Source organism: Conger conger, chromosome 15 (genome assembly GCF_963514075.1).
Source record: "Conger conger chromosome 15, fConCon1.1, whole genome shotgun sequence".
NCBI classification, from domain to species: domain Eukaryota; kingdom Metazoa; phylum Chordata; class Actinopteri; order Anguilliformes; family Congridae; genus Conger; species Conger conger.
This window is the reverse complement of record NC_083774.1, coordinates 14,126,669-14,138,061: the sequence shown is the minus strand read 5'-3', so window position 1 is coordinate 14,138,061 and position 11,393 is coordinate 14,126,669. Positions and strand designations below refer to the sequence as shown.

Genomic DNA, 11,393 nt, shown 5'->3' with positions numbered 1-11,393 from the left:
TTAATCAGCCAATCATTTTGCATCAACTAAATGCATAAAAGCATGCAGACATGGTTAAGAGGTTCAGCTGTTTTTCAGAACAAATGTCAGTAAGGGTGAAAAAATATGATCTATGCGACACTGACCATGGAAGGACTGTTGGTGCCAGACAGAGTGGTTTGAATATCTCAAAAACTGCTGATCTCCTGGGATTTGCATGCACAAAGGTCTCTAGAGTTTGTAGAGGAAAAAACATCCGGTGAGCAGCAGTTCTGCAGGCAGAAACGCCTTGTTAATGAGAGAGTTCAGAGAGGGCCAGGTCAAATCTGACAGGAAAGTGACATTAATGCAAATAACCACACATTACAACAGTGGTATGCAGAAGAGCCTCTCTGAACACATAACACGTCAAAACTCTTAAGTAAATTGGTTCCAACAGCAGAAGACCAATAAGTGAAATAAATACCTATTAAAGTGTGCACTGAGTGTACATCACAATTCTCATGAGAGGTCACCATGGGATAACATGGACACGTATCGGTTTTTGACCCCGAGGAAGTCAAAATGTCAGTCTCCCCTGTACATTAAACAGGGTGCATTTCCCTGAGCTCAGGCTGCTCCACCATCTAATATTTGTGGCTAATCCCTGTGAAGTTGCCATGGTAAGAAGACTTTCTTCCTGACTGTACAACGATACTCAATCTTTTCAGAAGGACCTGATCCACGCAAAGCAAATGACCTTGATTGTGTAATTTTGGGCCGTGATTTTTCAGTGAACTCTGGAGGGAAAGAAAGCAGTGCGTTCCGTTACCGAGCAGTGAACACAAGCGAATGCGTAACCTCACTATAAACCAAAGCCGCCTTTGTAATCCACCCCATATATCATCCTTGTTATTCTTTACCGATAACGGCAATCTGATAAGAGCGGATCTTAAAGGTGTCAGGGCCATAAACCCATCTCACAGATACCACACACTTGGGTCAGTTCTTTGCGTAATGCAAACCCCAACTAAATTTCTGAACGTTTTGAGCAGGAAGCAGACAGCTGGTGGCTACATCATAGAAGCCGCAGCAGAGAAAATAAGCGATACCATCAGTAAAGCTTAACAGCCTGTCTGTAGGGGACAGTGGTCCTCTAATTTGATTTGGAGGACTACACTACCCAAATACAAGGTCAATTTCACCACAGATATGAAGTTTACATAAGTTTGTGCTGGAGCCATTTCTAAATGTAATTGTACCTTTCTCCCTATGGGTTCTGAATTTTGCGCAGTTTAAGACTGTGGGAATGCTGTGCAGCAATTGCAATGTCACCCCTAGATAAAGCATCTCAACAGCACAGCTTCACTTAAATCACCAGATGTCCCTGTGCTAAATTAAGAGCACCATTCACCCAACAAATCAACCTGTTAACTATTCCTCTTGAGACGGGAAAAGAGCATTGGCAAGCAGCATGTCTTAACCAAGGCCATGAGCGAGGCCACGGCTATATTACACACCAAAACATCACTGTCGCCGGTTATTATTGAGAAATGGAAAAGAACAGCTCAAACTACAGACATCTTTTGTGTGCAAGTGCATACATAAGCACTACGCTGAGGGTTTCTGTAGTATAATTAGTAATGGATACCCATGTAGGAACAGGACGCAAGATTATTTAAGTGGAATTAAACTGAATCCCAGACTCAACAGGTTTTATTCAAGTGAGGACTGGAACGTGCAGAAGACTCTTAAACGACTCGTCACAGTGAAACCTCCGTTCAGCAAGGGCAAGAGAGGCCGTACTACTGCACGCTTTATATTTTCTAGATGATATAGTTGTTTGTGTGCTTCATACAAATTCATGAATTGCAGAAAATGTATTCAGGAAACATATTTACATAGACTCACTGGTGTTGTTGGACAGTATTACTTGTAAAAATCAGGTGAATGCACTCGAAAGTTCTCATTGTAAATTGTATAATTATATTGAAAATAACACCATGAACATCTGCTAAATCCATCCATCCATCCATGTAATGTAAAAGTCTTCCTGAAAAGATTCATTAACACACAACTTTACACATTAACAGAATAGTCCAAGAATATACACAAGTACTTTTACTGAATTATCATCCCATTTTTTACAGCTAGTTTGCCAGGAACAAAATAATACAGTGCACGGATAAAGAAAATATTGCCTTAAATTAGGGAATGATAACAAAACTTTGTGATTAGACTGAATGGCCCAAACAGCTGCAAACTCGTGACGTCTTTAAACCAGCACAAGAAAAAAATAAAATGGCTAACCAATGATTTACTGTTTTTAGGTAAGCAATAGCAGATACAGGACCTGTATTTGCATAGAACAAAAAACAAAACAAAAAAACACAGAGAAGTCCTAGATGCCAAATTATACATATTCTGATCCCCCATTTTATATTAGATATCACACTATATTAGACAAAATAGAATTAAAATTATATATATAATTATATTTAAAAACCTAAGCTTTCATCCATACTTATATGTTGAAGAAAGTCCAGAGACCCCTCTGTTTAGAAGACCTGGAGACAGTGGGCAGGAAGTACTTATTGGTTGTCTTGGTCCAAACTCACAACATTTCAAATTGTGAGAGGAGACATCTGCAGGTGTCATCTGGAGGTAGAGTGCAAGTAAAAGGATACACTAAATGTTTCTATACACAAGGCATGACTGAATACATTACATTTCAGCAACCTTGGCCAATTTTTTGTGGTCGTTTGAGGGGGTGGGGGGGTGTTTACAGTGCTGAATGTGGTGGTGTCTCATTGCCCTTCCCGACAGCTGAAGTCTTAAGTACATGATGTCTCTTTGTCTCTGACACAAAAGTTCCACAAGAACAGTGTGTCTTCACACATCAAGGATCAGGGGCAAAGATTTAAAACATTATATCACACCCAGGCATCACTAGTGGCAATTATGACTCAGCAGCATGGATGCGCTGGTCACATTTTACATTAGATTAGCCTTGCATTTGTGCAGCTACATACCGTATGTAAGCATGAAATCACACATTAGCAGATAGAGTAAGAACATGTCCTTGCAGAATACTTATTTGCATATACTATCATTTCAAAGGAATAAGGCCACAGCAATGTAGTGTGACTGCAGAACATAACCAGGGATGGTTGTGGATAGATTTGAGTTTTTTTTCTAAGAATAGGCCTACGTTCAAGAATGAGGATTGGAATGTAAAGAAGATTTAGAGACAGGATGCAGTGAGCCCTTGGGTAGGACCTTGGAAGGACAAGCATAATGACATCTTATTGCATACTGCCAATAAACTTACAATCTTTCTGTCTGACATTTATCGACATGGTTTTCTGAACCGAGCTAGGCCAAAGAAATGAGACCAGGCTATCCACTGATATGGGACTGATATACGTCTTTGTTTATAATTTAGCTAGATTTCCACTCCTTACCAAGCGTGGGGCTTGAAGCATAAACAGAGCAAGCTGGTTGAGCAGCCAATACCAACAATTGATACATGTACAAAAATATGAAATATTGCAATTAAAAAAAAGAGACAAATGAAGGAAATAAGGTGTGGGGAAACTTCCTTCCTCTCCTGCTAAGGGAAGAAGCCACACGTCTCCTGTGTGATTGTCCTGCTGAGCATTAGAGAAGGCACTTCGGGCAGGGATGGAGAGAGACGCGTGCCCTGGTCTCCTCTCACCGGAACAGTCTATGCCAGAAGGACTGGAAGGTGGTGGAGTTGAAGGCACCGATAAGGATGAGCAGCAGCAGGTACAGGCTCATCATGATGGCAAAGTGGTTTCGGACCAGCCAGGACGTCCCTTGAGTATGCCTGGAACCCGGCAAAAAAACCAACAAACATTCAATCCACTCACACACACTTTAATATCTACTGGTGCTCTCAATCCACACTCACCTCGACCAGAAACATCATTACACTGGAGACAAATGTAAACCTTGTGTGGAGATGGACCCTCGCGGGGTAAACACATTAACATTACAAGAAAAGGTCTTTCAGAAGTTCATAGAGCACCTTATTTGAATGATTGATTGACCATCTACCATGATCCCCACAGAGGTGCCTGTCTTAGGTTTCGCAACAACAAGGATCACTTCTTTACTAAGTTTGAGCACCTACAGTTCCGTACGCATCTCACCTGGTGCGGTGCTGCTTTCGGGAGTAGACCAGCAGATACTTGACACGGAGGAGCTGATTGTTGGTGACCACAAAGTATTTCTGCGGTACCTCACCCCCTTCGCTGTTCCGCGCCCTCGCCCTGTGACGGTCAATGCCCTCAGAGTCTGAAACGAGGTTCAAACACCAACAAAATACATGTATTACCCCCAGTAACAGCCATGATATTAGGACTGTTAATATGGGTGTATTATCTCCAGGATGGATCGATTTGGGGGCGGGCGTGCGTCTTAATCGACGTTCTGCTCAATGTTACCTTTTCTCTTCACTTGACACTTCACGTCCGGGTGGTCGATGACCTCACACACGGCGATGCAGCTTAGCAACGGTCCCAGAAGGCTCTCCCGCCAGCCATTGCCATGGGGACTGTAGAGGACAGCCATGCTGAGGTCGCTAGTCAGGTAAGTGCCTTCGCCAAATAACGAAGTCTGCGAATAAAATAACTATAAATTAATAAAATAATTGACTGCCGATGTTGGCCACAGCCTTTTGTCTGTCACCTGCACACTGGGCAGAAAAAGTCTTGTTTGTTCATGACCATTGAACCTTGCAAACGCGTGAACTCCTGTCACTTGTGCCCGAATGTGAATAAAAACCATTTTTTTAATATATAGGATTCACTACACAGCAGTAACATGTTAATTCAGAATTAAAATAGCTATAGCTTAATATAAGGACATAAAAATACATAAATACATTTTAAATACTACAGCTACTGTTAGCAACCGAGCCAGGGCAAGCAGTAGTAAAGTTTCCAAGCAAAACAGAACAGCAGGGAGATTATCCTGGTTACGAGGAGACCACTGGCCTTGTTCAGGTGACAGTGTAAACCGTTGTGAATGATGGAGTGGAAGTTCTCCAGCCGGCTGCCGTGGAAAGCGTAGAGGAGGTCCCGCTCCCCTCGGGTCTTCTCGAAGCGGGCGTTCATCTGCTCGCAGTACTCCAGCTCAAACAGGAAGTCCGGCACAGGAGGCGAGGCCCCCTCGCACTCCGTCAGCTCCCGAATCCGAGTGAACTGATCCGGCGGGGCACAGAGAGGAGAGGGAACCGTTGGGGAGAAGAACACAGAGCACATACGACTGCCTGATCTCTTGCCTATATGCAGCTGAAATACAAGTCAGGAGTACACTTTAAGGTGTAAGACCAAAAATATGTGATCTTAACTGAACATTACATCGCTGATGTAATTGATGTAACCAACTGATAATTGAAAACATGGCCTGTAGTGTAGTGGTTAAGGTACAGTGGGAGCAATAATTATTTGATCCCTTGCTGATTTTGTAGGTTTGCCCACAAAAAATGGAACTGTGTAGAATTTTAATCGTAGGTACATTTTAACATTGAGAGAGAGTATCACAAAATAACACACAATAACAACATCATATAAATTTTATCGTATTTTTGCATGAAATAAGTATTTGATCCCCTACCAATCAGCAATAATTCTGGCTCCCACAGACCAGTTAGTTTTCCATTAAGAAGCACTCCTAATCTCAACTCATTACCCAAAACACCTGTGTCAACACGTTACATCATTATGTAGCTGTATAAAAGACACCTGTCCACACAATCAATCAGATTCCAACGTTTCCTCCATGGCCAAGACAAAGGAGCTGTCTAAGGACATCAGGGACAAAATTGTAGACCTGCACAAGGCTGGGATGGGCTACAAGAAAATAAGCAAGGAGCTTGGTGAGAAGTTAACAACTGTTGGAGCAATTATTAGAAAATGGAAGAAACACAAAGTCACGGCCAATCTCCCTCGGTCTGGGGCTCCACGCAAGATCTCGCCTCGTGGGATATCAATGATCATGAGAAGGTCAGGGATCAGCCCAGTACTACACAGGAGGAGCTCGTTAATGACCTGAAGGCAGTTGGGACCACAGTCACGAAGAGAACCATCAGTAACACACTACACCGTGAAGGATTAAAATCCTGCTGCGCGCGCAAGGTTCCTCTGCTGAAGAAGGCATATGTACAGGGCCGTCTGAAGTTTGCCAAAGAATACCTGGATGATCCAGAGGAGGCTTGGGAGAAGGCGATGTGGTCAGATGAGACCAAAATAGAGCTATTTGGCATCAGCTCGACTCGCCGTGTTTGGAGGAAGAGAAATACTGAGTACAACCCCAAGAACACCATCCCCATTGTGAAGCATGGAGGTGGAAACCTTATGCTTTGGGGGTGTTTCTCAGCTGAGGGGACAGGACGACTTCACCGTATCGAGGGGAGGATGAATGGGGCCATGTACCAGGATTTTGGGCGACAACCTCCTTCCCTCAGTGGGAGCACTGAAAATGGGTCGTGGATGGGTCTTCCAACATGACGATGATCCAAAACATACAGCCAAGGCAACAAAGGAGTGGCTCAAAAAGAAGCATATTAAGGTCCTGGAGTGGCCTAGCCAGTCTCCAGACCTAAATCCCATCAAGAATCTGTGGAGGGAGCTGAAGCTTCCAGTTGCCAAGCGACAGCCTCGGAACCTTAAGGATTTGGAGAGGATCTGCAAAGAGGAGTGGACCAAAATCCCTCCCAAGATCTGTGCAAACCTGGTGAAAAACTACAACAAACATCTGACCTCTGTGCTTGCCAACAAAGGTTTCTCCACCAAGTATTAAGTCCTATTGTTCTATGGATCAAATACCTATTTCATGTGAAAATATGATATTAAATTCATAAAATTCATATGATGTTGTTATTGTGGATTATTTTGTGATATTATGTCTCTCAATGTTAAAATGTACCTATGATTAAAATTCTACAGTTCCATTATTTGTAAGTGGGCAAACCTACAAAATCAGCAAGGGATCAAATAATTATTGCTCCCACTGTATATGACTGGGAACCGCAAGGTCGGAGGTTCGAAATTGTGGTGTAGCCACAATAAGATCCGCACAGCCGTTGGGCCCTTGAGCAAGGCCCTTAACCCTGCATTGCTCCAGGGGAGGATTGTCTCCTGCTTAGTCTCATCAACTGTACGTCACTCTGGATAAGGGCGTCTGCCTAATGTAATGTGAAAGCTCCTAGCCCCCACCTCCTCCTTCTGCAGCGTCTTCACAGCGAAGTTCCTGGAGGAGAGGACCCAGTGCATCAGAGCCAGGTGCTGCTCCCCCTCTCCAGGGCCCTGGCGCACCAGCGCCCTCACCCCAGGCAAGGAGCTCGCGTCAGCCAGCTGGAGGAGAGGCGAGACAGGCAGTCAGGTTGCTCCGACGTAGCGCAAACTGTTCACCGCAAACACGTGTGCGTGCATGTATGTGTGAGTAGGGTATACGTAATACGTATGTGTTTGGAGTGCGTGTTAGCGCTTGTGCATAGATGATGGATAGCGACGAACATAATTTCTGTTTTGTGGTACATTTTTGGGGTGACATTGGCTCAGGCGGCAAGAGCAGTTTCTGGCAATGGGAGGGTTGCCGGTTCAATCCCCAGCCCAGGCTGTGTCGAAGTGTCCCTGGACAAGACACCCAACCCCTAAATGCTCCTGACGGGCTGGTTAGTGCCTTGCAAGGTAGCCAATCACCGTTGGTGTGAGTGCGTGTATGAATGGGTGAATGAGAAGCATCAATTGTACAGCACTTTGGATAAAGGCGCTATATAAAATGCCAACCGTTTACCATTTACTCACCAGGGCATCGAAGTCTTTGCTGTCCCCGCTGACATAGCGCGGCGGGAAGGGTCGGAGCACGGAGTCCCGCTTGTAGCTCAGGGCAGCGGCCACGAACAGGCTGCAGCGGAGGTCTGCCGCCACCGGGTCTCCGTGCAGGTGCAACCGCACGAGCTCTCGGGCTGCGGCAGGCGGGAGCGGGGGCTGCATTCCCAGCACTACGACACAGACGGGCGCGCACGCCATTAGCTACACGCAGGGCTAGCGCGTGGGGAACCGATAAAATAACAAAATAACAGTAAAATAAACAAGGAACAGATTGGTTACAAAAATTTTTTTAAACGGCCTGAAACCTGTCTGACTAAAAAGGGTAAATGATTTACCAATAGCACTGTGTACCCGAGTATGACCCATACTCGAAACATCTAGCTGTTGTTTACTGATATGCATAAAACACAGCCAGGAGTTATAACAGGTTTTCGGTGTATTAAGGTGCATAAGTGTGCAAACGAGGAGCACAAACAAACAATTGCAAATTATATCAGAATTCGACGGTTGTTGCTAAAAAGCCTACAAGAACTTTCCGTCAGTCAAGACCAGGGCAAATTTCGCTGTTGAATGGAAGTGAAAAGATTCCGTCACATATAAATGGCGACAGCCAATTCAAGCGGCGACTTTGATTTTCGCTGACCACACGGTGTGTGAAAACCGTGTTGCTTTGCCAATTTCACCATATGTATTTGAGTCTGATTTGGCCATTTTTGGCCTACTGTCAAACGCCCAAAAGGTTATTTGTTTATTATGACCCGAAATAAATTGAACAGATATATGTTCAGAAAAATGCAAAATTTAGAAATGAGCCCCGTTCGGTACATCCATAAATTGCAAAATAGCTGTCACTTCCACAGTCAATTAGGCTATGAGCTGTTTTGGGAGAAGGGAGAGATTTGAGAGTTTTAGCCACAATGTGTGGGAAAGATTTGACAATTGGTCCTATTAAAATGATTTCACTTTCAAGGAGGTACAGAGAGAAAAATCTATTACAAATTTCATTATTCCATGCTCGCAAACCAAAAATGTGATACAATATATGCTTGCTTTTGCTGATAATAAAACAATAGTCAATGGAATATGTTCCTCAAACCATTTTGTATTTTTGTTAGGCTATAAGATTAAGATTACGATACACAAATAGTGAACCAAATAAACCATCAGTACCAGATTATATTCCTAAATAATCTACCCAACACTGTGAAGGTGCAACAGCTGCTAAAAACCAGAGACCTGGTACCCAACTTGCTACAAGCTAAGCAGCCGTTTTGCTCTCACGGCGAGTTAAAACCGTTTGGTTCTCTAACAACGTTCTCATTAACTACACGAACCGCACTTGAAAACTGCGATATCCCCATTTGTTTATGTTAACTAACTCCACTGTCATGTTAACATCACGAGAAAAAAATTCCTGCAGACGGCCAATAGTCTTGGCCAATCCCAGTATCATTAACTAGCAAGGCTAGCTCTTCAACTTGCGGTTAACCAAGTAGCTAACCAGCTAACAGCGGAGCAAGCTATTCGGGGGAATGCAGTGCAATTGGTTAGGTTAACGTTGTGAAGATTAACCAAAGTAGCCAGCTAAGTAATGATTGCTTGCTTTTTTAGCAAGCTCTTTTCCACTCGCAAATTCGCCACACGTCGCTCCCCCAAACTACTGAACTACAAAACAGGAGGCCGACTAAAACAACTGAACAATTTCCACTAACATTAGGAAATCTGCTAGTTAAATATACATATTTCGAACCTCGCCATGCGAACATAGGCTAGCTATTTATATTTTTGTACAACCAGCCATTACCGCGTGTTGACCAAATTGCCGTGTATGTTTTAAAGTAAACATTGGCGTTCCCGATAGCTGCAGAGGCTACCATCGCTTGCTACAGTTAGCAAAACAGCTGGTGCAAGAACAAAAAGTGTCACTTTTCTGAATGGTATTGCATTTTAAGGCTATTAAAAAAGGTTGGTACACACATAACACATTTTCTATCACAATTGAGCTCAGGCAGCATTCAGAACCTAAACATTAACTGCTGACTTGTCTCACTCACCTCAAGCACACACTGTATAGTTTATGCACTTCTGTGGGTTTATCCGAAACTGGAAGACCCACTGCTGTCTACGGAAATGCCTGAACGAATTTCTGTCTCACAGGAACAAACATCACTGCCATCTAGCGACATACGGCGGCATACCACCTATCTTTCTTGTCAACCAATGTTTGGGAGTATTACCGCTACCAACTGGAAAGGCAATGCGTGCGGATCAGGATTCTATTTCCTCAAATTATAAACAAACAAACAAACAAAAAAACGAAGACCGCTAGATCATACTGATCAACCCCGTGCTTCTTAAAAACTGAAATACAACATTTATATACTCAATGAGCACTTCTGCTGCTGTAGCCAATGATCTTCTGCATACCATGTTTGCGTTGTTATTTGCGTTACTGTCACCTGTTAGCTTTGACCAGTCTGCCCATTCTCCTCTGACCTCTTTCATTAACAAACCGTTTCTGACCGCAGAACTGCTGCTCACTGGATGTTTTTTTCTCTCTCGCACCATTGTCTGAAAAATATAGAGACTTGCGTGAAAATCCGAGGAGATTTTTTTTTTCCGAGGAGCGGTTTTTGAGATACTCAAACCACCTTGTATGGCACCAACAATCATTCCAAGGGCCAGACTGGTTGAAGCTGATAGGAAGGTGACAGTAACACAAATAACCACACATTACAACAGTGGTATGCAGAAGAGCATCTCTGAACACACAACGCATGGATAGTCTACAGAAGTAAAAAAAAAAAAAAAGTCTAATAAATACCTAATAAAGTGCTCACTGACTATCTTCTGCTACAAGCTGCCACAAGCTACCCAATTTTCTCTCTTTGAGTATCGCCATGCACACACAAACACACACAAGCACGCACACACACATCCACACACGCATACAAATAGTGTTTCAGAAAATATCTTGTTCAGTCTGTTTGCCCTGAAAAGATGGATTTTTTTTGTTTCTTTGTCATTACGCTTCTCCCCAGTCTTATCTTTGTCAGGCAAAGGTATATCTTCCATAATGCTCACTTGGGATACCAGGATTGCTGACACTATCTGAAGGCACTGCAGTGCTGTGTGCAAGAGACATTAAAGGGATGTGTTCACGGACTGAATCTCATTTTCAATAGCAACCTTAAACGACCTCTGCACCATAATTATTTTCCACAAGAGGGCAGTATTATATCTTGTTTCAAAACTAGATTGAAGACTTCAGAATAGGTGGCACCATGACTGCAGTTCAGTAGTACATTTTTGTCAGTCAAAATGTATTTGGAATATTATTGTTCTGATTTGTATTAATTTCCACAATGGCTTTAAGTTATTTGCTGATTAATAAAATCAACAAATAGTGTGTTAATTTTGAATTATATTTTAGATTATGTTATAACACTAACATATTGGTCCCCAAAACCCAATCACCACCATTCCCCTCCCCTCCCCTCCCCTCCCTGCCCCCAGTCTGGAAACATACCTAGAGCAGCCAGAAAGTGAGAGCCATGTCTGTGCACTCACACA

At 43.2% G+C, this 11,393-nt stretch overlaps 1 protein-coding gene across 2 annotated transcripts; it reads right to left on the bottom strand.

The window, feature by feature from the left end:
* Positions 1-1,921: 1,921 nt before the first annotated feature.
* Positions 1,922-9,968, bottom strand: parp16 (poly (ADP-ribose) polymerase family, member 16). Of its 2 annotated transcripts, XM_061222145.1 has the most exons (7): positions 9,875-9,968; positions 7,794-7,990; positions 7,203-7,340; positions 4,980-5,186; positions 4,428-4,599; positions 4,134-4,278; positions 2,060-3,808 (listed from the first exon to the last, which is right to left on the bottom strand). In XM_061222145.1, the coding sequence occupies exons 2-7, from the start codon at positions 7,980-7,982 to the stop codon at positions 3,673-3,675; spliced, it is 987 nt and encodes a 328-aa protein (XP_061078129.1). In that variant the 5' UTR covers positions 7,983-7,990; positions 9,875-9,968; the 3' UTR covers positions 2,060-3,672. The 2 variants fall into 2 exon arrangements, with proteins under 2 accessions (XP_061078130.1, XP_061078129.1); XM_061222146.1 differs by lacking the exon at positions 7,203-7,340 and having other exon boundaries at positions 1,922-3,808.
* Between the last annotated feature and the right edge of the window lie 1,425 nt (positions 9,969-11,393).

Bases quoted from the DNA above. Each gene is read 5' to 3' on its own strand.
- parp16 (XM_061222145.1), bottom strand. From the start codon at position 7,982: ATGCAGCCCCCGCTCCCGCCTGCCGCAGCCCGAGAGCTCGTGCGGTTG. The intron at 7,341-7,793 runs GTGAGTAAATGG...CCTCTCCTCCAG, and splicing joins GCAAAGACTTCGATGCCCTG to CTGGCTGACGCGAGCTCCTT. The intron at 4,600-4,979 runs GCCAGTGGTCTC...TTTTATTCGCAG, and splicing joins TACACTGTCACCTGAACAAG to ACTTCGTTATTTGGCGAAGG.